Source organism: Mustelus asterias, chromosome 15 (assembly GCF_964213995.1).
Source record: "Mustelus asterias chromosome 15, sMusAst1.hap1.1, whole genome shotgun sequence".
NCBI lineage: Eukaryota > Metazoa > Chordata > Chondrichthyes > Carcharhiniformes > Triakidae > Mustelus > Mustelus asterias.
Genome location: NC_135815.1, coordinates 8356617 through 8384250, shown reverse-complemented (window position 1 = coordinate 8384250; position 27634 = coordinate 8356617). Strand labels below are relative to the sequence as shown.

The 27634-nt window shown below is 49.9% G+C and overlaps 1 protein-coding gene across 1 annotated transcript in view; it reads right to left on the bottom strand.

The window, feature by feature from the left end:
- Positions 1-768: 768 nt before the first annotated feature.
- Positions 769-27634, bottom strand: part of LOC144504890 (NHS-like protein 1) — a 259032-nt gene continuing 232166 nt past the window's right edge. The window contains exons 5-12 of the mRNA XM_078230638.1: positions 25495-25622; positions 22309-22368; positions 18470-18662; positions 16313-16444; positions 8291-10434; positions 7114-8062; positions 5263-5380; positions 769-2546 (exon numbers count right to left, since the gene is read on the bottom strand). Of these exons, the coding sequence (XP_078086764.1) occupies positions 1772-2546; positions 5263-5380; positions 7114-8062; positions 8291-10434; positions 16313-16444; positions 18470-18662; positions 22309-22368; positions 25495-25622 (4499 nt within the window). The 3' untranslated portion in view covers positions 769-1771. The remainder of the gene's footprint in view (positions 2547-5262; positions 5381-7113; positions 8063-8290; positions 10435-16312; positions 16445-18469; positions 18663-22308; positions 22369-25494; positions 25623-27634) is intronic.

Sequence of the window (27634 nt, the reverse complement as noted above, 5' to 3'; positions counted from 1 at the left end):
GATCCCGTGGCAGAATTGAACCAAAGTTAGTTACAATAGAAATGTGGCTTAGCTTCCACAGACTGTGCCAGCATCCAACTCTACCCGACATGACTGAACACCCTACACTGGGATCAACCAGAACTAAACATAGCAACTGGGGTCAGACTGGGTTCAGTGGCTCTGTTTAAGGATTCAGGAATGGGTATTAATGATGCACCCATACCAGTGACACCGAGTGCCTTTGATTCAGGCTGGCATCATACCACACTCAGCTGAAGTCAAGAGAGTGTTACAATTGGGTTAGCATTGGGTCAAACGGGCAAGTGGCTTTCTTCAATCCATTGCTTATCTAACTGGATAACTCTACTAACTTGATAACAACTGAGGAAAAGATAGGCAACTGAGAAGAAAAACATCAAAAATTATTTGTATTGAATTGAATGGTTTCTGGAACATCCAAATCCCAAAAAAGCCACTGTCGTGCAACCGCCATTTCCTTCCCCCTTTTGGGTTCCTCTCCTCTCCTGAAGTTAGTGAGCGATATAGTCTGTGGTTCAGTCTCAAAGGCGACTTATTGGCTACTGTGGGTGGCTCTGCCAAGCAAACAAAGTGAGGAGGCTCTCTGGGACAGGGAGCCCACTGTCCTGACCTCTGACCCCACTGCCCTGACCTCTGATCCCACCAGCCCACCTTCTGATCCCACAGCAAATGCAATCGAATGTTTTCTGACCTATCCTCCCGCACTCAGCACCTGCACCCCCCCCCCTCAGGAACAGGAATCAACTGTACCCGTTCTGACTACATTAACCAATCACAGACCAGGCATTGAACAGGAAGCCCCCGGTCTGAACAGTTTGCGGTCATGCTGATTGACACATCTAACTGTTAACGGCACAAAGGCTGGATCTCCGCCTGCACTCTGCTGCCTCCATGTGTTTGAAATTGACAATACACCCAGCGTAAAGACTACACGGATCTTCCAATGCCGACCCTTCCATTTACAGTACTTGCTATTTCCTTCCTTCACTATGGGATGGAGTGACCAACCCTACACTGTGGCTACAGCTTAGACCTCAATCCCCCACAAAACAGCTCCTCTCTCCCAGAACCTGTCCAGGTACCAACGATGCCAATCTCTCTAACTCAGCTCGACTGAGAAATTCAACTCCAGGGAAATAAACCTTTGCCCACAAATAAAGCTTTCAAAAACCTCTCACCCTCCTTGTCCTCTCTCTCTAGCCTTTCTTTTTTGCTCTCTCTCTCTCTTCCATCAACTCCAGATTCATAAACTACCTTCCTCCTGCCATCTCTTCGCTTCTCCCCACGGCCGTTAGTCCACCCAGTGGCCTGGAGGCCACCTTCAATCTCAGAAAGACACAACAGTGGCGCTCGCACGCTACACAGCCAATATTCAAGAGCCGCTTTTGCTCAAATCCTCTGCGTCTCTCCCCATTGAATGCAAAGGAGCCCCTTTTCCCCCACTTTACAAGACGTCAGAGAAGGACTTTATGGACCGTAAAGCGCTTTTGAAACTTCTTGAGGTTGTGAATGGCGCTATTTAAATGCAAGTCTTTCTGTTTCAGTGCATGGCTGGACATCTCCCACGTTTGCACAGCTCAGCACGGGACAGGGTGGGTTGGGGGGTGTGGGGGGGGGGTAGGAGGCCAAAGCCTTCACTTTTTAGGCATTTCCTCGGTGGGTTTTTGCCCTTTGCATTGCCATTGACTTTGAAACAAAAATTAAAATGCAGGGGAATAAAATGAGTCTCTCTCGGTTTGGTTTCTATCTTTCACGAGACCCAATCCTGATTCGCACCTTCTTCACTCAAACTGGCGGAGCCGTTCTGGGCCAGATAAACGTCTGTTGTTCCGCACACTGAGTCCGGAAGATTCCGTGAGGCAGGGGCTGACATGCTGCCATCTTTGGGCTCCTGCTCCCCCCAGGTCTCACCCAGGCCATTGCTGCTGACAATGTCACCCTCGCTGTGCCGACGCCCCTCGTCACCCGGACTCTCGGCGGCCTCAGAGTTCTCCGCCTCCCCCTCACAGATAACGGTCATGGGGCTGCTGTGGAGCCGGTGGAGGTGCAGGTGCCGCGCGCTGTATCGGCTGCTGGCGGCTGAGGGGGGGGTCCGTGAGCGCCCGTGCCGGACACCTGCCAGCCCCGTGCCCCGGGGCATCGGCCCTTCCTGCGAGGCCCACTCCTCGCGAGGGTTCCTGCCCCGGTGTCCCGGCGAGCGGCTCTCGGTCGGACTCCAGCCGTTGGTCCGGGCTGTCTCGGCCTGCGAGGGTTCGGCGTGCTGGTGCCTGGGGTCGGTGCTCCTGAGCATCTCAGCGGCTGACATGCGGCAGCCCGTCTCCACTCTGCTGCCCTTCTTCAACAGCAGGGCCTTGAAGCTGTCACTGCTGGTGCTGGATTTCCGCAGGTTCCTCTGGATGGAGCCAACCTGCTTGAAGCTGCCTGGACTGGACACGGCTCCCGTGGGGGTGACGGGAGGAGAAGGGGACACGGTCTTACTGTGCTCATCCTCAGAATCCTTCCGTCCCAGAACCCTCCTTTTGGACCTAAAGATGGGAAACACGGTTGTAAAATTTACACCTAATCGTTACATAAAAAGAAATAGAGGAAGAGAGACAGAGGGCTAATGAAAAGCGAGGATAGAGAGATGGAGTAGAGAGAGTGAGAGATGGATAATGAAAAGCGAGGATAGAGAGATGGAGTAAGACCATAAGACCATAAGACAGAGGAGCGGAAGTAAGGCCATTCGGCCCATCGAGTCCACTCCACCATTCAATCATGGTTGATTTCAACTCCATTTACCCGCTCTCTCCCCATAGCCCTTAATTCCTCGAGAAATCAAGAATTTATCAATTTCTGTCTTGAAGACGCTCAACGTCTCGGCCTCCACAGCCCTCTGTGGCAATGAATTCCACAGACCCACCACTCTCTGGCTGAAGAAATTTCTCCTCATCTCTGTTCTAAAGTGACTCCCTTTTATTCTAAGGCTGTGCCCCCGCGTCCTAGTCTCCCCTGTTAATGGAAACAACTTCCCTACGTCCATCCTATCTAAGCCGTTCATTATCTTGTAAGTTTCTATCAGATCTCCCCTCAACCTCCTAAACTCCAATGAATATAATCCCACGATCCTCAGACGTTCATCGTATGTCAGGCCTACCATTCCTGGGATCATCCGTGTGAATCTCCGCTGGACCCGCTCCAGTGCCAGTATGTCCTTCCTGAGGTGTGGGGCCCAAAATTGCTCACAGTACTCCAAATGGGGCCTAACCAGTGCTTTATAAAGCCTCAGAAGTACATCCCTGCTTTTGTATTCCAAGCCTCTTGAGATAAATGACAACATTACATTTGCTTTCTTAATTACGGACTCAACCTGCAAGTTTACCTTTAGAGAATCCTGGACTAGGACTCCCAAGTCCCTTTGCACTTTAGCATTATGAATTTTGTCACCGTTTAGAAAATAGTCCATGCCTCTATTCTTTTTTCCAAAGTGCACGACCTCGCACTTGCCCACGTTGAATTTCATCAGCCACTTCTTGGACCACTCTCCTAAACTGTCTAAATCTTTCTGCAGCCTCCCCACCTCCTCAATACTACCTGCCCCTCCACCTATCTTTGTATCATCGGCAAACTTGGCCAGAATGCTCCCAGTCCCGTCATCTAGATCGTTAATATATAAAGAGAACAGCTGTGGCCCCAACACTGAACCCTGCGGTAGAGAGTAGAGAGAGCGATAGATGGATAATGAAAAGTGAAGATAGAGAGATGGAGTAGAGAGAGCGATAGATGGATAATGAAAAGTGAAGATAGAGAGATGGAGTAGAGAGAGCGATAGATGGATAATGAAAAGTGAAGATAGAGAGATGGAGTAGAGAGAGCGATAGATGGATAATGAAAAGTGAAGATAGAGAGATGGAGTAGAGAGAGCGATAGATGGATAATGAAAAGTGAAGATAGAGAGATGGAGTAGAGAGAGCGATAGATGGATAATGAAAAGTGAAGATAGAGAGATGGAGTAGAGAGAGCGATAGATGGATAATGAAAAGTGAAGATAGAGAGATGGAGTAGAGAGAGCGATAGATGGATAATGAAAAGTGAAGATAGAGAGATAGGGTAGAAAGGACGATAGATGGATAATGAAAAGCAAGAATTTGTGATCCCACCCTTGGAGACGGAGAGGGAGGGGCAGGGAGATGGGTATATATACAAACATACATATAAATCTGGCATTGAAAGCTAGTCTCAGCAATGGTAACCGTGACAACTTCAGCTGGCCTAGCCAGCAACACCCACAAGCCGAGAAAGATTTTAAAAAACATTCATGGATTATTGTAAAAACCCATCTGGTTCACTATTGTCCTTTAGGGAAGGAAATCAGCCGTCCTTACCCTGTCTGGCCTACATATGACTCCAGAGCCACAGCGACTGCCCTCTGAAATGGCCTAGCCAGCCACTCAGTTCCAAGGCAATTAGGGATGGGCAATAAATACTGGCCCAACCAGCGACGCACACATCCCATGAAAGAATAAAAAGAACCAAAATCTATAAATGATCATGACTGAAGGATACTAACATTAATATCAATCATATATCGGAGGAAAAAATTGCAGGGGTTTGGGGAGAGTGGGGGAGCAAGACTAATTGGATAACTCGATCAAAGTCTGTGATATATTGTTTTATATTTCTAAGATGGGTATAGAGGGAGATGGGCCAAATGCGGGCAATTGGGACTAGCTTAGGGGTTTTTAAAAAAAGGACGGCATGGACAAGTTGGGTCAAAGGGCCTGTTTCCATGCTGTAAACCTCTATGACTCGAGCTGAGTATTGGAGTGCCCTTAGAGATTGAGAGCACGGAAACAGGCCACTCTGATTAGTCCATGTTGGTGTATATGCTGCTTTAGGGGAGAGAGAGAAGTTACAGTCAGGGGCAGTTGTTCAGCTGTTCCTCAGCATGAGAGTTCCCAAGCTGAGGCATGGGGCTGATTATTCCTCAGAGGAATTTCCAGGCTGTATTTAACCCTTTAATAACCTCTTGCACATCTCAATCCAGGGGCAATCCAGTAAGTTCCAAGGAAGTCATCAGCCACATTAAACTAACACCTCTGCCCTCTATATGCCCCAGTGACCCTCAGAGCCTGAGACCAGGAAAGGTGACATACCAGTCATCGGCCAGTTCAGGAAATGCACAATACAATATCTCAGCCGTCACTCTCAGGTTGATCCATGTCATGAATCAATGTAAAAACCTCTCACTCCGCTCCCTACCTGTGAATCGCTGCAAACAAGTCCTCAGTTGTCCTGGCTCTGCTGGGAGTGCTTGGCTCTTCAATATTCCATCCGAAACTGCTGCCAAGGACGGGGGAACTGGGTTCAAACACATCACCTGCCAGAGGACAGAATTTTAACTCCAGTCACTGAAAGGTGGAGGAAGTATCGTAAAAACCAGATAGTTATCAACCTGCAACATCCTGTTACACTCCTGTAAACTCTATAACCCTCTGTTATACACTCTGTAAACTCTATTACACTGTTACACCCCTGTAAACTCTATAACCCTCTGTTATACACTCTGTAAACTCTATTACACTGTTACACATCCTGTAAACTCTATAACCCTCTGTTATACACTCTGTAAACTCTATTACACTGTTACACCCCTGTAAACTCTATAACCCTCTGTTATACACTCTGTAAACTCTATTACACTGTTACACCCCTGTAAACTCTATAACCCTCTGTTATACACTCTGTAAACTCTATTACACTGTTACACATCCTGTAAACTCTATAACCCTCTGTTATACACTCTGTAAACTCTATTACACTGTTACACCCCTGTAAACTCTATAACCCTCTGTTATACACTCTGTAAACTCTATTACACTGTTACACCCCTGTAAACTCTATAACCCTCTGTTATACACTCTGTAAACTCTATTACACTGTTACACCCCTGTAAACTCTATAACCCTCTGTTATACACTCTGTAAACTCTATTACACTGTTACACCCCTGTAAACTCTATAACCCTCTGTTATACACTCTGTAAACTCTATTACACTGTTACACCCCTGTAAACTCTATAACCCTCTGTTATACACTCTGTAAACTCTATTACACTGTTACACATCCTGTAAACCCTATTACACTGTGTTACAGTCCCTGTAAACTCTATTACACTCTGTTACACCCCTGTAAACTCTATAACACTTTGTTACACCCCCTGTAAACTCTGTTACAGTCTCTGTAAACTCTATTACACTGTTACACATCCTGTAAACCCTATTACACTGTGTTACAGTCCCTGTAAACTCTATTACACTCTGTTACACCCCTGTAAACTCTATAACACTTTGTTACACCCCCTGTAAACTCTGTTACAGTCTCTGTAAACTCTATTACACTGTTACACATCCTGTAAACCTTATTACACTCTGGTACACCCTTTGTAAATTCTTATACACTCTTACACCCCCTGTAAACTCTATAACCCTCTGTTATACACTCTGTAAACTCTATTACACTGTTACACATTCTGTAAACCCTATTACACTGTGTTACAGTCCTGTAAACACTATTACACTCTGTTACACCCCCTGTAAACTCTGTTAGTTTCTGTAAACTCTTACACTGTTACACATTCTGTTACACCCTCTGTAAACTCTTATACACTCTTACACCGCCTGTAAACTCTATAACCCCATTAAACTCTCTATAAACTCTATATCACTTGTTTCACTCCCTGTAAGCTCCATAACCATCTGTTATACCCACTGTAAACTCTATTACACCCCCTATAAACTCTAGAACATTCTGTTACAGCCCCTGTAAACTCTATTACACTCTGTTACACCCCCTATGAAGCAATTGAACGGACTGGAGTGGTTTAAAAAGAGGGGGAGATGGGAAGGAATTGGGAGAGGAAGGGACAAGTGGATTGAGTGATGAAGAGGTGTGAGGACAAGCAAAGGGACAATGTGGAGGGGAGGGGGGAACGGGAGGGGGGAACGGGGGGGGAACGGGGGGGGGAACGGGGGGGGGGAACGGGGGGGGGGAACGGGGGGACGGGGGACGGGGAGGAAGAAGAGGAAAGTCAATTCTGGCTGGAAATCTTACCCATTCCGTCACCTTGGCAGATGATTGCACTGCTCTCTTCCATTCTGTCCGAAGTGTTTGAGGCGTCTGTTGCCAGTTCTTCGTGAACACCGGGATCTTTCATGCTTTGATCCAACAGGTTCTCCACATGGACTTCCCAGGCCTGGTGCTGCGCCGTGTCCTCCAGCCTCCCGGCGGTGTGGGAGTTGTCAGATTCCGTCTCTTCCACACTCTGGCCTGAGGGCCGCTCTCCATTGGTCTCAGCAGATACCGGCGCCGTCGCAGTCCTGTCTTCTGCCACTGGTTCTGAGGAGACTGGCACCCGTTTCCCTTGAGGAGGGAGGCTCCATGGAGATGGCGGGACAAGTAGACTCAGTTTGGGTTTCCTGGCGATGGGAGGTGGCATTTTGCCGGCCGATTTGGCATTGGGGTTTTCAGGTGGGGGTGTCCTCTCTCGCTGTTGCCTTTTATCAAGCCCGGCTTCAATGCCATTGCTCTGAGTGGAGGAGGGGGCAGGGCTGGGTGACTGCATCCAGAGCTCCGGCTCATTCCCAGCTCCCATCTCAGGCCTGCTCCAGGGGGCCAATGTTTCAGGCCAATCCGTGCTGCTGCTGGTCTTGTCCTCCGAGCTTAGGGCTAGGCTGGCGTCAGGGACGGTTCTGGCCTCGTGTTGGTTGGCAAATCGGCAAAGGGAGGAAGGCCGTTGTAGCACAGCCGGTTTCCGGGGCGGTGGAGACATTGGCTGCTCCGGTCGCAATTTCAGCCGGGGACTCGGCTCCTTCACCGGCCTCGGGGGGCCATCTCGCTCGCCCCTCCTCACCGACCTCAGCTGCACCATCTGCAGAGCGCTGGCTGTAATGAGAGGCAGGCCCAGGGCTGGTTTGTAGGCCTCGGCCTGCTCAGCTGGGGCCTTGGGCTCCTTCCTGCTGGGCCGGGCGGGCGAGTGTGGGGACTTCGCACAGTTCAGCATCTTCGGATCCAGCGGGGGAGCGGGAGGAGGTGGCATAGCCAGAGAGGGGGCTGCAGGGGGCAAGGGGGGAGCAGGAGGGGGTAGAGGGGGAGCAGGAGGGGGTAAAGTGGGTGCAGCGATGGAAGGAGAGGGCAGGGGGGAGGCAGGAGGGGGCCGGGGGGAGGCAGGAGGGGGCCGGGGGGAGGCAGGAGGGGGCCGGGGGGAGGCAGGAGGGGGTTGGGGGGAGGCAGGAGGGGGCCGGGGGGAGGCAGGAGGGGGCCGGGGGTAGGCAGGAGGGGGCCGGGGGGAGGCAGGAGGGGGCCGGGGGGAGGCAGGAGGGGGCAGCAAAGGAGGAGGGGGCAGGATAGCCAAGGGGGCAGCAGGAGGGGTTAAGGTGCACACTGGTGGTGGTGGAGGAGGAAGTGGAGGATTCAGATCAGGACCCATGGATAATGCAGGAGGTGCGTTTGAAGGAAGCGCTCGGCTTTCTCTCACTTGATGCCGGGATTCCGAGGCATTTGAGGACAGGGATGCGGATGAGGAGGAGGCTGACACGGAGGACAGCAGTGAGGATTTCCGCTCGGGAACCTTTGGCTTTGGCTTGGTAGGCCCTGGCGATAATTGGCGAGAGAAGACGGGTGCTGGGTTCAGCATGGTGGGGGTGTTACACTGGCTGGAGTAGCCGCTCGAGGGTGAGGTGACCCCATGGGACTTGTCTGGGGACGGGCTCTTTGGTTTCGCCGAGATGTTGGTGACGAGTGGCGGGCAGGCCCTCGGCAACTCGTCCTGTGTGCAGTCCCAGGCGCTCGCCCGTGCTGCCTCGTCCTGGCTTCTCCCGCCTACCCCCTCAGTATAATAGGCCCAGGGGTCACTGTACTCCGAGCGCAGGCTGCTGGTCTCACTCTGGGATGGCGTAGCTGCACTGGTGGAGTAGGCATTACTGGCAGCGGTGGAACGCCCGCTGCTGTTGCTGCTGCCCTCGCCAGCACTGGCGTTGCTCTGGCTGCGGGGGCGCATGGCCCAGGGGTCATGACCCTCACTGGGGGAAGCGGAGGGGCCATCTTGATCCTTGAGGTTGACCTCTAGCGAGCGCTGGAGGGTAGCAATGAGCGACTCACTGAGCACAGGCCGGGCACCCTTGGGCTTCTTGCGTAGGGAGTCCGTGCGGGCGGGGGGAAGGGGCGGTTTCTTGGTCTTTTTCAGGGATATGCTGCGGCCCAGGGACCGGTCACTGTATTCAGTTTGGCTTTCCAGGCCTCGCCGACCTTTGCCCTCGCCCCGTGACCTGGCAGTGACCTCCGCGGGTGGAAACTGCACCTCCGAGTACAGGGAGTTCCAGTCCACCTCAGTGGGGGGAGGTGAGAGGGGGTGCTCCGAATTCTGATAGGTTTGAGAGACGGGGGCCTGAGAGTCCGAGTTCATGGCCTGTGTCTCTGCCGGGGGTTGCTGGGCGCTCGGTGGCGTCTCACACACCGGATGTGGTGTTGAGCCGCTGCTGCTGCCCTCCAGCCGGAACCCGCCGGCATCGCTGGTCGTCCCACTGCGGTCCCGGGCGTACAGGGGTTCTGCCAGATCGGCCCGCAAGCCCATCGCCAGGGAAACAGCTGAGTCACAGCGGGACGGGGGCAGCACAGTGTCAGAGGTCGGGGAGTGCCGACCCGAGCTGCCGCCATTGCCGCCGCTGCTGCCACTCCAGTTGCCGCTGGAGGAGCGGTGTTCCTCTCGCAGTCCGTTGGCATTGCCCAGAGCAGCGGCGGTGAGGGGCGTGGCAACGGCAGAGCCCGGCGGCAGCGGGCACCCTCCCCGGCCCTGTGAGGTGCGTATGGCCACCACCTCGGCCTTGGAGGACAACGTGGTGTGGGCGATGATTTGGATGGGCGAAGTGGCGCGCACCATCCCAGTGGATTCTTCCCCCGTGGCCTGACGGCCCGTAATCTCCTGGGATTTTGGTCTGGTCAGGGGGGCTGTCCGGAGCTGGGATGCCGAGCCGTCCACACGCAGCTTGCCCACCCTCCCGGGCAGCGTGCCAAAAGACTCCTCCGACTTGCGCAGGCTGTGGTGGGCACAGTCTAACTCGTGCAGCGAGACTCGGGCTCCGGGTCGGGGCAGGCTGTGGAAATGCAGGTCCCCGCTGGCACGCGGCGTGCTGGTCCCATCACCAACAGTCAACATGTTGCTTGATGAGTGGGAGAGTTGGGCCGCGATGCCCTGTCCTTTCTGTGCCCGAATCCTCCGGACTGATGGCGGCACCACCTTGACCTCTTCAGTTTGGCAGGAGGAGTCCTTGGTCACTGACCGCCCCCTGGTGGTTTTGCTGCTTTCCAGACGACTTACGGTGGAATACTGACCAGGGAGGATAACGGAGTGACCTCTGACCTGTATCTGTCCAGAGCCTGTCAATTAAAAGCAAATATCAATATTGCGGAGAAATGCACTGGAGAGCTGTCAACGTGACCTTTACACAGCATCGTAACGTAGTAAAACACCACAAAACTGTTCACTGTCAGACAAAGATTAACATCCAGTCACACAAGGAGATATTAGGGCAGACGGCAGAAAGCTTGGTCAAGTTAAGTTTTGAGGAGCATCTTAAAGAGAAGAGAAAGGTGGAGAGGTTTTGAGAAGGAATTTCAGAGCCTAAGGTCCAAGCAGCTGAATGCACGGCCACCAATGGTGGAGCGAAGGGAGTTAGGGATTCTCATAACGCTGAATTGGAGGAGTGCAAATATCTCAGAAGGTTGTGGGGTTGGAGGAGATTGCAGAGATAGAGAGAGCGGAGAGGCCACGGGGAGATTTGGATTTTAAAATGGAGGGGCTGTTTCCAAGGGTGTCAGTGTTGGAGGGGCAGCAGGCACAGGAAAGATGTCTGAATGGAACTTGGTGTGAGTTAAAACGTGGGCTCAAATTTGGATGAACTCAAGTTAATGGAGGGCGGAAAGTGAGAGGTTGGCGAGGAGAGTGATGGAATAGTTCAGAGAAGGTTCACGAGGTTGATCCTGGGTACGGAGGGATTTTCCTATGGGGAGAGGTTGAGTAGGTTGGGCCTGGACTCATTGGGAGTTTAGAAGAATGAAAGGTGACCTTATTGAGACATCTCAGATTCTCAGGGGGCTTGACACTGAGAGGGTGTTTCCCCTTGTGGGAGAGTCTAGGACCGGAGGGCATAATCTCAGAGTAAGGGGATCGCCTATTTAAGACACAGATAAAGGAGGAATTTCTTCTCTCAGAGGGAAGTGAATCTGTGGAATTCTTTGTCACAGAAGCTGGGTCGTTACATTATGTTCAAGGCTGAGAGAGAGGTTTAATCAGTAAGGGAATTAAGGCTATGGGGATCAGACAGGAAAGTGGAGTTCATAGAATCCCTATAGTGCAGGAGGCCATTCGGCCCATCGAGTTTACACTGACCACAATCCCACCCAGACCCTATCCCCATAACACCACATATTTACCCTGCTAATCTCCTGACACCGAGGGTCAATTTGGTCATGGCCAATCCACCTCACCCGCACATCTTTGGGCTGTGGGAGGAAACTGGAGCAACCGAAAGAAACCCACACAGACACGGAAAGAAAGTGCAAACTCCGCACAGACAGTGACTCGAGGCCGGAATTGAACCCGGGTCCCTGTGAGGCAGCAGTGCTAACCACCTTGCCGAGTTGTGGATTATCACAACAGATCAGCCGTGACCTCATTGAATAGCAGAGCAGACTCAATGGGCCGAATGGCCTGCTCCTGCTCCTAATTTGTATGATCACCCCACATTGAAGGATGGACATCATGGACGCCCACATGAGAATGGGAGAAAAGAAAATTGAGTCTTCCTGGCCACTGTGAATTTGGCAAATTCACCTGATGTTGCCTCTCCATGGGGATAGAAAACAGGTCCTCCAAAGGCACCGTTACAGCTTCCTTTTCAAATCCCTATTTTTTAAAAAATTCATTCGTGGGACATGGGCGTCACTGGCTGGTCAGCATTTATTACCCATCCCTAGTCGCCCGAAGGCAGTTGAAAATCAACCACATCGCTGTGGCTCTGGAGTCACATGTAGGCCAGACCAGGTAGGGATGGCAGATTTCCTTCCCTAAAGGGCATTAGTGAACCAGATGGGTTTTTCCGACAATCATTTCATGGTCATCAGTAGATTCTTAATTCCAGATATTTTTTACTGAATTCAAATTCCACCACCTGCCGTGGCGGGATTTGAACCCAGGTTCCCAGAACATTAGTTGAGTTTCTGGATTAATAATCTTGCGATAAAACCACTAGGACACCGCCATGTGGAGTCAGTCAGCCTGATCCCATAAACTCTGCTCCTCTCCTTCAGAGGGATTGTTCTACGGGTTCTGGCTGCATATTGACACACCCAATTTTATGTTCCTTCGTGCTCGAGTCTATTTAGTGAATGTCTGTGAGGCTGTTTAGCTGTGGAATACATCATGGGGTAGCACAGTGGCACAGTGGTTAGCACTGCTGCTTCACAGCGCCAGGGACCTGGGTTCGATTCCTGGCTTGGGTCACTGTCTGTGTGGAGTTTGCACATTCTCCCCGTGTCTGCGTGGGTTTCCTCCGGGTGCTCAGGTTTCCTCCCACAATTCGAAAGACGTGTTGGTTAGGTGAGTTGGCTGTGCTAAATTCTCCCTTAGTGTCGGAGGCGCCGGAGTGTGGCGACTAGGGGATTTTCACAGTAACTTAATTGCAGTGTTAATGTAAGCCTACTTGTGACACTAATAAATAAAGTTTACTTTACATTATTAAGAGCCCAGTACTTATACACACACACCATATGAAGGCCCCACACATACACCCCCACACACTGATCCTCATGTTTTTCCTGTCAATCTCCAGCCCTGCCCGTGAGTCTTTGTGAAGTTCAGGGAGCATGAAAGGCTCGATATAAATCCAAGTCTTTCAGTTTTGTTGGGTATTATCATCATTCATGATTAAAACCATCATTAATAAATCTGTGCCATTGTCTATCACCCAAAATCTGACTCATGGCAGCACAGTGGTTAGTACTGCTGCCTCACAGCACCAGGGACCCGGGTTCGATTCCCAGCTTGGGTCACCGTCTGTGTGGAGTCTGCCCGTTCTCCCTGTGTCTGCGTGAGTTTCCTCCGGGTGCTCCAGTTTCCTCCCACAGTCTGAAAGACGTGCTGGTTAGGGTGCATTGACCATGCTAAATTCTCCCTCAGTGTACCCGAGCAGGCACCGGAGTGTGGCGACTGGGGGATTTTTGCAGTAACTTCATTGCCGTGTGAATGTAAGCCTACTTGTGACACTAATAAATAAACTTTAAACCCTGAGAGGGAAATGTACAGATCACTGCCAGAAGTACATATTATCGAAATGCTGAGAGATTGCTGAGCTGAGGTGCAGAGGGATCTGGGTGTCCTGGTGCACGAATCACAAAAGGCTAGTATACAGGTACAGCAAGTAATCAGGAAGTGTGATAGAACGTTAGTGTTTATTGTGAGAAGAATTGCATGTAGAAATAGGGAGATTATGCTTCAGATGTTGTAGAATCCATTCATTTCTCCAAATAGACCGTGGGCACTTGGTACGATTTTAAAGAAATGATTTATTGGATATAACTTGAAATTAACCTAACAGAAATGAAATAGGATTACTTAAGAGAGAGGGGGTGGGGGGTGGGGGGGAGGGGGGTTGAGTTGGGGACTGACTTCTAGCCAGACCCAAAAACCTTGCAGCATTCGACTGAACAACAACTAAAAAAACAAACAGCTGCTACTAACAATATACAAGTTCAGTTATCTTTTCTTGTTAAAATACTAATAGGTATCTTGTTAAAATACTAATAGGTATAAGCAGTCTCCAGCTTTCAAAAGCAATTCACAGCTGTGAGACCATGAAAGCTTCTGTTTATGCAAAACTTTGCTTGCCTTGTACTTTCAAATGTAGTCAATTTCTAAGCTCAAAACCCTGAATTCCAAGCTGAGTTTTAAAATGTGGCCAAGTTAGCTTAAAGCATAGCGTAATCAGTTACATTAGGCAGAAATACCTTTAAAATGAAGCCTTTTAATTAATGCAAACCATATAGAGAATCCCACAGTTGTACAGGACACCAGTGAGACCATATCTGGAATACTGTGTACAGCATTGGGCATGTTATTTAAGAAAGGATGTTAATGCACTGGAAGCAGTCCAGATGGGTTGTCTTATGAGGAAAAGTTAGGCAGGTTAGACTTGTATCTGCTGGAGTTTAGAAGAGTAAGAGGTGAGTTGATTGAAACATAAGGTCCAGAGGAGTATTGACAGGGTGGATGTGGAGAGGGTGTTTCCTCTTGTGGCAGAATCTAGAACTACGGGGTCACTGTTTAAAATAAGGGGTTGCTCATTTAAAACAGAGACAAGGCAAAATTATTTCACTCAAAGAGGGTTGAGTGTCTCTGGAGCTCTCTGCCTGGAGAGGGGTTGGAAACAAAATCTTTTTAAGGCTGAGGTGGAAAGATTCTTGGTAAGCAAGGGGGTGAAAGGTTATTGGGAGTAGGCGGGATGCAGATCTGAGGTTCCAATCAGATCAGCCACGATCTTATTAAATGGTAGAGCAGGCTTGAAGGGCCGAGTGGCCTACTGCTGTTCCTTGTTCATATACAACACGTAACGTGTGGGTCAGCATGACTGGACATTCTCCCACTGCCCAAGGTCACCTTTGGGGATGTGACGCACAGTATGGTCGGCAGGATGCACTTGGTTCTTTGACCTCCCCCTGACATCTGCTTATGGCTACGTTCAAGAACCAAAACGTTTCATATCCATCTAATTTGATTAGCAGGTGACCCACTGTCTGACTCCCCTTTGCACTGCAGCTTTTAAAAATACCTTGGTCCCCTGTGTCCCTGTATCTGGGTGGCACGGTGGCACAGTGGTTGGCACTGCTGCCTCACAGCGCCAGGGACCTGGGTTCGATTCCCGGCTTGGGTCACTGTCTGTGTGGAGTTTGCACGTTCTCTCCTCCGGGTTCTCTGGTTTCCTCCCACAGTCCAAAGATGTTCAGATTAAGTGCATTGGCCAAGCTAAATTGCCCCTCAGTGTCCTGGGATGTGTAGGGTTAGAGGGATTAGCGGGGTAAATGTGTGGGGTTACGGGGATAGGGTGGGATTGTTATTGGTGCAGGCTCGAATGGTCTCCTTCTGCACGTAGGGATTTTATGTTAAAGTTGTAGGCTCAGAATGAGGCCTATCCTCAGAATGAGGAAGCCACTCTTAATGATGTGAACACACGGGGGACTGACACACAGTCCCGGCCGTGCAAACTAAACCAGAAATAGATATATTAGGGAGAAACTCCAGCAGGTTGTCCTCTACATAGAGAATGAGACTCCTCCACACTTTAGCTACAACTGTTGAACATTTCTGAATACTATAGTGGATTTGAACATCATTGCAAACTGAGCAGAACGAGACTTCATCATTGATAATACCCCTACAACTGAACAGAAGGAAATTAATTCCAAATCGCTTACTTTGGGTACCGTTCCTTTCCTTCCACAGTCTTTCCCCCCTTTCACACTCTTTCCAAATCACTTCCTCTCCCTCTCTCCCCCTTCCTCTCTCTTTCCTCCATCTCTCTCTCTTTCTCCCCCGCTGTTTCACTCTTTCCCAGCTCTCTTTCCCACTCTCATCTCTTTCTGTCCTCCTCTTTTTCTCTCCCTCCCTACCTTGCTCTCGCTCTCTCCTCTCTGACAGAGTCACAGCCCAAATCACAGAAAGATGGCAAGTCTGGCCTGAGCATCCCCTACCTGAGTTGAATCCACCCTCTCACAGCCTTTCCAGTGGGGGGTTCTGGAGGGGCTGGTGGGGTCCCTGGATAATAATCAAGGACCCTGGGGTGCTGAGGCCAACTGTAAAGCTCCTCCCTGCCCTCCACCAACTGATGAGGTCAACTAACCCAGCAGAGAGCAGGTGCTGGTCCTGGGATCTCACTGTGCCACTTGGCCGGAGCTTAACCAATTGAGGGAGAGGGAAAGCTGAGTAAGCCCTAAAAGAGCCTCAGACATTCTCGGTCCCTTCCTTTCCTGTCCAGACAACACCGTTCTCCTTGGAACCTTTTATCGCTGGCTATCAGACTGTATTGGCAGGAGATGGATGAAAACTACTGGTTAATATATACACACACACACGCGCACATACACACACACATACACAGACACGGACACACACAGACAGACACGAGGGACACAGATACACAGACATGACGACAGATGAGAAGGGAGAAGGGGGGGCTGTGAATACAGTACTGATTAGCCATACCTAGTTCCTTCTGGATGGTGTCAGGCAGCCCGGTGATTGTCTTTCTCCGTTTGATTCTCGTGGGCCGCCTCAGCGCGGTATCCGAGCGGACAAGAGACCGCCTGGTGCCCGCCTGGCGATCGAAGCTCTGGCCTGGTAGGAAGCAGCACAGCAAGTAAAGCAACCGTTACTACACAGCGATCGCCTAGTCCGGTCATTAAACCCGCTGCCCTCAGCTGGTCTGGGCCACTAACTGATCCCTGCCCCGGGCCACTAACTGATCCCTGCCCCATACCAGCCGGGCTGCCAACTGCGGCACTCGGTTTCAGCAAACCACTGTTCTCCAGGCCAACCAATGATATAGAGATTGGAAGAGGAAGAGGCCATTCAGCCTCTTTAGCGACTATCTTAAGGTTAAGGTGCAGGTTCAGTCGGCAGTTAGAACGCAAAATTCAATATTAGCATTCACGTCGAGAGGGCGAGAATACAAGAGCAGGGATGTACTGATGAGGCTGTATAAGGCTCTGGTCAGACCCCATTTGGAATATTGTGAGCAGTTTTGGGCCCCATATCTAAGGAAGAATGTGCTGGCCTTGGAAAGGGTCCAGAGGAGGTTCACAAGAATTATCCCTGGAATGAAGAGCTTGTCGTACGAGGAGCGGTTGAGGAGTCTGGGCCTATACCCGATGGAGTTTAGAAGGATGAGGGGGGGATCTAATTGAAACTTACAGAATACTGAGAGGCCTAGATAGAGTGGGCGTGGAGAGGATGTTTCCACTAGTGGGAGAGACTAGAACTCGAGGGTACAACCTCAGAGTGAAGGGACGCTCCTTTAAAACTGAGGTGAGAAGGAATTTCTTCAGCCAGAGGGTGGTGAATATGTGGAACTCATTGCCACAGAGGGCTGTGGAGACCAGGTCACTGAGTGTCTTTAAGATAGAGATAGATAGGTTCTTGGTCAATAAGGGTCATGGGGAGAAGGCAGGAGAATAGGGGTGAGAAAAAAATCAGCCATGATTGAATGGCGGAGCAGACTCGATGGGCCAAATGGCCTAATTCTGCTCCCATATCTTCTGGTCTCCAGCCTATTCTAACATTCACTGAGATTGTGGTTTATCTGTGTTTTAACTCCATATACAATGGCCAATTAACGCAGGTTGGAATGCCTTGTGTGCTGGGGTACCGTGGAGCATAAGAATAAATTGTGACTCATTTACAGTTGCTCGAATCAACGCTCATACACAGGGGCCTGTGGTTCTGTGCAGACAAAAGGGTATATATATATATATATATATATATATATTCAAGCAATTGAGGGCAGGAGTAGGCCAGATACTTCCTGTATCTGGTCAGCCATTCAACCAGATCATAACTGATCTTCTTCATCAACTCCACCTCCCCACGTTGGCTAGTACATCCCTCGATTCCCACTGTGCCCAAAAATCTACCGTTTGCCATTTGGCCTGTTGTACCAGGGCCAGCTCACTGCAAGAGCGACTCGCTATCCCCACCACAAGTCCTTTCTTCTCTTCAGATAATTATCCGGTTCCCTTCCCAAAGCCATGATTGAATCTGTTTCCATCAGACTCTCAGGTAGGCCGTTCCACATCCTAACCGCTCGCTGCTGTGAAAGGAGGTTTCTCCTTGATGACACCGTTGCCTCTTCTGCCAATCATCTTAAACCAGTGTCTTCTGGTTCTCAACCTTTCTGTCAAAGGGGGCCAGTTTCTCCCTGTCTGCTCTGTGCAATAGTACTGTTTTTATTTATATACACACTTCATAGAATTACTCAGACTTTACAGCACAGAATCAGGCCATTCGGTCCAACTGGTCTATGCTGCTCTTTATCCCCCACATCAGCCCCCGCCCACTCTACTTCATCCAAGTTAATCAGTATTTTCTTCGATTCCTTTCCCTCTCCTGTGCTTATTCAGTTTCCCTTTAAAGCCACCACTCTTGTTGGCATCAATCACACCCTGTGACAGCAACTTCCACAGTTTATTTTGTCACTATTAACTTGCCGGATTCACCATTGTGGATTTAGCCCCGGAGATTCCTTTTGAAAAGTGGTGAATGATTGTTTCACTTCTGGGAAATCCCTGTGATGTAACGAAATTCCAGCCTCTCCCATTCTCCACTGTCTCATGAAGAGACGTTCCACGGCCCTACACCACGTACCTGTTACATTTATGGGGATGACGTCGCACTGTACCGCCTGGGCTTGTTGGCGCATCCTCTCCTCTGGAGTGGGCAGTGGAAGGGCCTTAGTCCAGTTGGTCTGGACATCAATCTCGGAGAGGTCACCGGGCACCGGGGTTTTAGGCCTCCTGGAGTAGTACAGCTTTTCCTCGTCAGCAGTTGAAACTGTGGGCTTCACAAAGAGGCAGACAGTTTTTAGGAAGAGGAAAAGGCCACTTGGTCCAACAAGTCTATCCCATTATTTTCACCTTTCCCGCTATGCTCCTCAATGTCCCTCCTCTCTCTGTCGGAACAAGAGGAGGCCTCCTCATAACTGCTCTGCCATTCAACTGCTCTGTTTCTGAACTCGATTCACCTGCCTTGGTTCAGTAACACCGAATACCCTTACCAACAAAAGTTTACCAATCTTAGCTTTGACATTTTCAATTGAAGCCTAAACAACTGTTTTTCATGAGATGTGGGCATCGCTGGAATGTCCCACATTAACTGTCCATCCCTAATTGCCCTTAAACTGAGTGGCTTGCTGGGAAATTTCAGAGGGCAGTTAAGAGTCAACCACATCTGGAGTCACATATACACCGGATAAGGAAAGTAGATTTCCTTCCCTAAAGGACAATAGTGAAGCAGATGGGTTTTTACTGATGCTCGCTGCCAGGTCACCATCACTCAGACTTGCTTTAATTGCCAGATTTAAATGTCAGGCTGGGTGTGGGGGAGTGGGAGTGGGGGTGGGAGTGGGGGGGGGGGGGGGGGGGGGGGGGGTGTTGTTGTGGAAATGGGGCTGTGCAGTTCAAACAATTCATTATCCTTTGTGAAGCCCAAAACCAGTGGCCTCGTTGATGGGAGCAGCTCAGGAGAGTAAGAAGCAATCAGATGGTGATGGTAATCGGGGTGAGTCAATAGTGTGTTGATCTTATTGAGTGGTGGAGCAGGCTCGATGGGCCAACTGGCCTACTCCTGCTCCTATTTGCGATCTTATGTCGTATCTAAGGTCAGAAACTGGTACCCTCCCCCCTGGAAACACAATTACTAACAATAAACCTTCTCCATGATCACACTCCGGATCGAGTAAGCTGAATTAAAATGAAAAAGCAAAATATACTCCTTTGTTCTGCCACCGTGATACCACCAACTTTTAGATGGAAGACTTGCTGCCTGAGGGATCAGTACGTCAAACAGCGGGAGCTTGTAACACCACTGCCCTAATCTCAGGAGGATTACTGCGTATCGGCAGGCTCCTCCATCAGACTCGATGCTTAGGCCCCACATTGATCATTGCAGAGCATCATGGGAAAATCCAACTCTCCCTCTCTGCCCTCAGCAGGGTGGCTGGGTAGTTAATCAGGATGGGAATCATGGCTAGGTCTTCTCTCATCAGCAAGTGCAGGTCGGACCTCTCTCTCAGGATAGGAAGGGAATTGGGAGTGGCAGGTGGTAACTGTTGGGGTTTTAAAATATAGAGGGGAGGCGTGCGAACCATCCAAACCCCAGGACCACTGCTGATGAGGATTCAGACCATTTTAATTCATCCATCCAGGTTGATCCTAAAGTTGCCCAAATTTCTGCATCCAATTATTTCTTAAACGTGTTTACCTCCATTGCTCTTCCTGAAATTTAGTCCAGAGCTTCGGTTAGGTTTGGTGTGAAGGGCCTGACCTTAATCTTAAAATTTACCTTGTACTCGTCTGAATCTATGGAAAGCAATATTTACCTTTTTATTCCCATAACCATCTTACATCGTTTCTTGGCCTTTTGGCTAAGATCCAAGTGTCAGGTTGAGCCCGAGATGAGGCGCAGTGCCTTATCTTGTCAGCTTGGAACTTGTTTGTCTCTCTTGTGGGGGCCTTGAATTGGATTCAATTGGACTTTGAACTTGGTTTTTGGAAGGAATGGGTTTGGGTTTGTCTGGTCCACTCTGAGCGCTGGCTTTGTAACTTTAAGGATGGAGCAAATTTTTTTTTTTTAATTCTTGTATCTCTTTGAAATATTCTCATTTAGATATCTCTGTCTCAGGCTGAAAATCCCAAGCCTCTCCTGTATCTTTCTCACAACTTAACCCACCAATGTGTTCCTCTTCCCACTCTCAGCTCGCCGCTGTCCACTCCACTCTGGCTTGTTCAATTCAATCATTGTCTAATTCCATATCACAGCAAGCGATGGGAAGCAGAGGGTTAACAGCAGCTGAGGTAGTAAAAGCTGAAGAAGCAACACAGAGAACCCTGCCACTCCCCAAAGGACAGGAACCTTTCAAGCAGCTGTGAGCCAGACACACACACGGCACATATTCACCCACAGGCACTCACATACAGGCGCGTGTGCGCACGCACACACACGTACATACACACATAGCAACACATATACACGCACACACACACATGTACATACACACACAGCAACACACACACACGCACATACACACACAGCAACACACACACACGCACACATACATGCGCACACACACACACGCACACATACATGCGCACACACACAGAGCAACACACATACACGCACATACACGCACATACAACACACATACACGCACACCCACACACATACACGCACACACACGTACATACACACATAGCAACACATATACACGCACACACACACATGTACATGCACACACAGCAACACACACACACGCACATACACACACAGCAACACACACACACGCACACATACATGCGCACACACACAGAGCAACACACATACACGCACACCCACACACATACATGCGCACACACACAGAGCAACACACACACAGGCACACCCCTCTATTCTGAAAGCTTCAGGCTGTAATTATCTGATTTCTGCACAGCTTCTGTGATTCTTAACCACTCTGTGCAATTTAAAAAATATATTTCATGGGATGTGGGTGTCGCTGGCTAGGTCAGCATTTATTGCCCATCCCTAACTGCCCTCGAGAAGGTGGGATTGAGTCACCTTCTTGAATTCCATGTGGTTTCGGTTCACCCACAGTTAGGGAGGAGTTCCAGGATTTTGACCCAGCGACAGTGACGAAACGGTGACACATTTCCAAGTCAGGATGGTGTGTGGCGAGGAGGGGAACTCGCAGGTGGTGATGCTCCCATCTCCAACAGTGCAGCACCTCCTCAGTTCTACGCTGGAGTGTCAGCCTTGACTTCTGTGCTCCGGTACTGGAGTGGGACCTGAACCTAGAACCTTCGACTCAGAGGCAAGAGTGCTTCAACTGAGCCACAGCTGGCAAGGCTAACCTCCAGCCAGGTTAGCGTTAGGGGTGATATAATTGGCCTCAGTGCTCAAGGATTAGGGTGGGGAGAATCAATTAGGGTCGGACACTCTCGATTACTTCCCACAGACTCCCAGCAGAACATAGATGGATATACAATATGTGCGAGGACTTCAGGGGCACGTGGCCAGCTGACACTCCCCATTCAGGCTTGTGCCCACTTGGGTCTGCCAAGGGAATGTGTGTGCGGGCACCATGGAACATCACCCCGGCAAGAACCAATGGCTTGAAGGAAAGGATGGATGGAGGGGTTGGGGGCTGGTAGTAGGCAGGGATTAAAAGCAGTCGATGGAAGCAGCGGTGGGCAGTGGGTGACGAAGCAAAATGCAACATCAAGCAATCGGTGACTGCCGCCGTGAGTCAACATAAAAGGGAAGCAGCAGCATCGTCTCATTGACAGGCACACAAAGTGCGGCGCCATGCAATGGAACAGAAGAGGCTGCAGGAACCCGGGGAGGGGGACGGCGGATCAGGGTCTACGAGGGACTGCAGACATGGCCGAGACAAGCAAAGCAGATTGCCGAGCCAGTGTGTGGCGTGTGTGTACCTGGTTCTTCCATGAAGTCAAATGGCAGCAGAGACTAAGGCAACTTAAGAAGTTATGTTGCTGGAGTAAAAGAACAGAACAGAGGAAAGAAAGAACAAAAAAAGAGTGACTAAAATAACTGCAGACAAAGAAACAGAAATGCAGTTAAAACCACCCACATCAGTCAGAGAGCTGTAAAGATAAGCATACCCTTTTTTACCTGGTTAATCCCTTTGTAAAGAACTTGATAATGCCTGGTTGAATGTGTTAGCACACAGCACTGCACACTTACACCACAAGGGTGAGCAGTCAATTTAAGGGATTTTAAATGCAGCTTTAGAATTGACAACATTTTGATTTTAGCGCTGAGGAAATGCTTAAAATCTGCCCTCAGCGATAATGAATGTGAAGGAGGTTTAAATATAATCTGTGCCAAACTGAAACCCTCTACTCAATCTTGGGGTTTGATGAGCTGGCAGGGGCAGCAGTCAGCGCTCTCCCCTTGTTGCCTTCATAGAATCCCTACAGTGCAGAAGGAGGCCATTCGGCCCATCGAGTCTGCACCGACCACAATCCAACCCAGGCCCTATCCCCGTAACCCCATGCATTTACCCTAGCTAGTTCCCCCTGATACTAAGGGGCAATTCAGCATGGCCAATCCACCTAACCCGCACATCTTTGGAGCGTGGGAGGAAACCGGAGCACCCGGAGGAAACCCAGGCAGACACGGGGAGAATGTGCAAACTGGGATGAAGCAGCAGTATAATATGAAGGGTACCATTCTTAGCAGTGTAGAGGATCAGAAGGACCTTGGGGTCCGGGTCCATAGGACTCTTAAATCGGCCTCGCAGGTGGAGGATGCGGTCAAGAAGGCGTACTGGCCTTCATTAATCGAGGGATTGAGTTTAGGAGTCGGGAGATAATGCTGCAGCTTTATAGGACCCTGGTTAGACCCCACTTGGAGTACTGCGCGCAGTTCTGGTCACCTCATTACAGGAAAGATGTTGAAGCCATTGAAAGGGTGCAGAGGAGATTTACAAGGATGTTGCCTGGATTGGGGGGCATGCCTTATGAGGATAGGTTGAGGGAGCTTGGTCTCTTCTCCCTGGAGAGACGAAGGATGAGAGGTGACCTGATAGAGGTTTACAAGATGTTGAGAGGTCTGGATAGGGTAGACTCTCAGAGGCTATTTCCAAGGGCTGAAATGGTTGCTACGAGAGGACACAGGTTTAAGGTGCTGGGGGGTAGGTACAGAGGAGATGTCAGGGGTAAGTTTTTCACTCAGAGGGTGGTGGGTGAGTGGAATCGGCTGACGTCGGTGGTGGTGGAGGCAAACTCGTTGGGGTCTTTTAAGAGACTTCTGGATGAGTACATGGGATTTAATGGGATTGAGGGCTATAGATAGGCCTAGAGGTGGGGATGTGATCGGCGCAACTTGTGGGCCGAAGGGCCTGTTTGTGCTGTGGCTTTCTATGTTCTATGTTCTATGTTCTACACAGACAGTGACCCAAGCCGGGAATCGAACCCGGGTCCCTGGAGCAGTGCTAACCACTGTACCACCCCTTCGGGACATTAAGCATCAACCACACAGTGTGGGAGTTGGACGCAAGCCTGACCACAGACACGGGCCAGAGGTTCCCAACCCTGAAGGGCAGAAGTGAACCAGTTATTCACTTTTAAAACCCGCCTTCATAGAAATCATAGATACCCTACAGTGCAGAAAGAGGCCATTCGGCCCATCGAGTCTGCACCGACCACAATCCCACCCAGGCCCTACCCCCATATCCCTACATATTTACCCGCTAATCCCTCTAACCTACGCATCTCAGGACACTAAGGGGCAATTTTAGCATGGCCAATCAACCTAACCCGCACATCTTTGGACTGTGGGAGGAAACCGCAGCACCCGGAGGAAACCCACGCAGACACGAGGAGAATGTGCAAACTCCACATAGACAGTGACCCAAGCCGGGAATCGAACCCAGGTCCCTGGAGCTGTGAAGCAGCAGTGCTAACCACTGTGCTACCGTGCCGCTTTGGGTGAGATCTAAATGAGTGACCGTCTAGGGTTGCTAGTCCAAGATTATAACCACAGCCCAACCTTACTCCTCAAGGAAAATATTCTGGTGGTGGAGAGAAAGATTTGCATTTATATATCACCTTTAACAACCACCGCATGCCACAAGATACCTTACAGCCAGCGCAGTGCTTTGGAAGTGCAGTTGTTGTTGTAACATAGGAAACACAGCAGCCAATTTATGCACAGCAAGCTCCCACAAACACCAGTCTGATAGTGACTGATAGTTCTGTGAAGCTGAGCGAGGATTGGCCCCGGACACTCGGGGAAAACTCTCTACTCTTCTTCAAAATAGGCCCATTGCATCTTTTCCACCCACTCGAGAGAGCAGGCAGAGCCTCAGGTTAAAATCTCATCTGAAAGACAGCGGCACAGTGGTTAGCACTGCTGCCTCACAGCGCCAGGGACCCGGGTTCAATTCCCGGCTTTGGGTCACTGTCTGTGCGGAGTTTGCACCTTCTCCCTGTGTCTGCGTGGGTTTCCTCCGGGTGCTCCAGTTTTATAGAATAAAGAAAATTACAGCACAGGAACAGGCCCTTCGGCCCTCCAAACCTGTACCGTCCATGCTGCAAGGCATCAGCTTGAAATGCTAACTCTGTTTCCCTCTCCACAGATGCTGCCTGACCTGCTGAGTATTTCCAGCAGCATTTTCTTGTATCTCAGATTTCTAGCATCCGCAGGATTTTGCTTCTTGCGTTGGTGTCTTATTGATTTTGGGTCGTGGGTCGATGAAAGATTTCATGAATTGGAAATTGTTGGGGATTGAGGGGAGGAGTTGAGCAAGTGCGGTCATTCTAGCTCTGCCGCTCTCAAATGTTTGTTAATTCTAACTGAAACGCACTTCCTCTCTCGCCTGAACAAGGGCTGAAATGAAACACAAATTATTCCGTTTAACGTCCCCACTGAGGGAGACAGCATTCAAGCTGAGTGAAGCACAATGTTCTCGGAGAGTCCAGGTTGGCACACTAATCCCCACCCCCCCCCACCCCCCTCACACACACACACCCCTCCCAACGTGATGTTCCAATACAATATCCTTCATTAGGTTACAGACGCTGTAACAAGCAAGCAAGGGGGGGGGGGAAAAAACTCAACAGAAATGCTTGAAAAGGGTTTTTAGTCAGACTTACTATTTGCTCTTGATCTTCCTCCTCGTCCAGGCAACTTGCAGAGAGATGGGATGAAGACGAGGCGAATACTGGGTCCTGTGAGTAGTACTGGGAACTGCGAAAACCATCCTTCCTTAGCTTATCACAGTCTGTAGACACACAGGAAGAACGGGAGAGAGAGAGAGTCTGAGAAAAGACTGGGTGTAAATTGCAGCATCTGTTAGAATCAAAACCAGTTCAGTCTTTGTTAAAATTCACAGCAATGCTTTTTAAAGTTTAAAAAAAAGTTCATTCATTGGTTTATTTTATTGGTGTCACAAGTAGGCTTACATTAACACTGCAATGAAGTTACTGTGAAAATCCCCTAGTCGCCCACACTCCGGCACCTGTTCGGGGACACTGAGGGAGAATTTAGCACGGCCAATGCACCCTAACCAGCATGTCTTCCCGACTGTGGGAGGAAACTGGAGCACCCGGAGGGAACCCACAGAGACACGGGAAGAATGTGCAGACTCGGCACAGACAGTGACCCAAGCCGGGAATCGAACCCAGGTCCCTGGCGCTGTGAGGCAGCAGTGCTAACCACTGTGCCGCCATGCTGTCCTGTAATGTCCAGAGTTCCCGACTGGCACTCAGCATCTCACCCACCAGTGGCTAGGATTTCCAACACAGCTGCTGATATTCAGTCATCAACATACCAATGTAAGCCTACTTGTGAGACTAATAAAATAAACTTTAAACAAAGAACAAAGAACAAAGAAAATTACAGCACAGGAACAGGCCCTTCGGCCCTCCAAGCCATGCTGCCCCCTACCCTTCCGGGGACCATATTCCTCTTTTCCCATCCTATTCATGTACTTGTCAAGACGCCCCTTAAAAGTCACTACCGTATCCGCTTCCACTACCTCCCCCGGTAACGAGTTCCAGGCACCCACTACTCCCTGTGTAAAAAATCTGCCTCGTACATCTCCTTTAAACCTTGCCCCTTGCACCTTAAACCTATGCCCCCTAGTAATTGACTCTTCCACCCTGGGAAAAAGCTTCTGACTATCCACTCTGTCCATGGCTCTCATAATCTTGTAGACTTCTATCAGGTCGCCCCTCAACCTCCGTCGCTCAAGTGAGAACAAAACAAGTTTCTCCAACCTCTGCTCATAGCTAATGCCCTCCACACCAGGCAACATCCTGGTAAATCTTTTCTGTACCCTCTCCAAAGCCTCCACATCCTTCTGGTCGTGTGGCGACCAGAATTGAACACTATATTCCAAGTGTGGCCTAACTAAGGTTCTATAAAGCTGCAACATGACTTGCCAATTTTTAAACTCAATGCCTCGGCCAATGAAGGCAAGCATGCCGTATGCCTTCTTGACTACCTTCTCCACCTGCATTGCCACTTTCAGTGACCTGTGTATCTGTACACCCAGATCCCTTTGCCTATCAATACTCTTAACGGTTCTGCCATTTACTGTATATTTCCTATTTGTATTAGACCTTCCAAAATGCATTACCTCACATTTGTCCGGATTAAACTCCATCTGCCATCTCTCCGCCCAAGTCTCCAACTGGTCTATATCCTGCTGTAACCTCTAATGGTCCTCATCGCTATCCGCAAATCCACCAACTTTTGTGTCGTCCGCAAACTTACTAATCAATCCAGTTACATTTTCCTCTGTTGACACTGCAGCCCTCTCTCAGTGCTGAACTGGAACATCAGCCTTGAATTTTTTATGCTTTAATGCTGTGTTGATCTATCTTGTCTCGGGTGGTACAAACAAGGCCGGGACTTTCTGGTCCTACCAGCCAGTGGGATCATCCGGCCCCTCTGAAGGCGAACCCCCGCGACGGGTTCCCTGGCAGCTTGGTGGGCAAGCCATACAAAATGCTGTAGACTTCAGCGGGACTGGAAGATCCGGCTGGTGGTTAATGGTGAGGTGACTCCACCGCCGGGAAACACGCCGCGGGGAGCTGGAAAATCCTGCTCAGATTCCATACAAGATCTCAGATTTGGCCTCCTGAACCAGGGCAGTGTGAAACTGCTGGAACTGGCCTTGGCGCCACTCAGCGAGACCTGGGTGGGGTTGAGGTGATTGAATCCCACATTGGCAGGTCCTTTATTGGGTATATTGGTATCAATCACACTTAAAGCCAACAGCTTTGAATG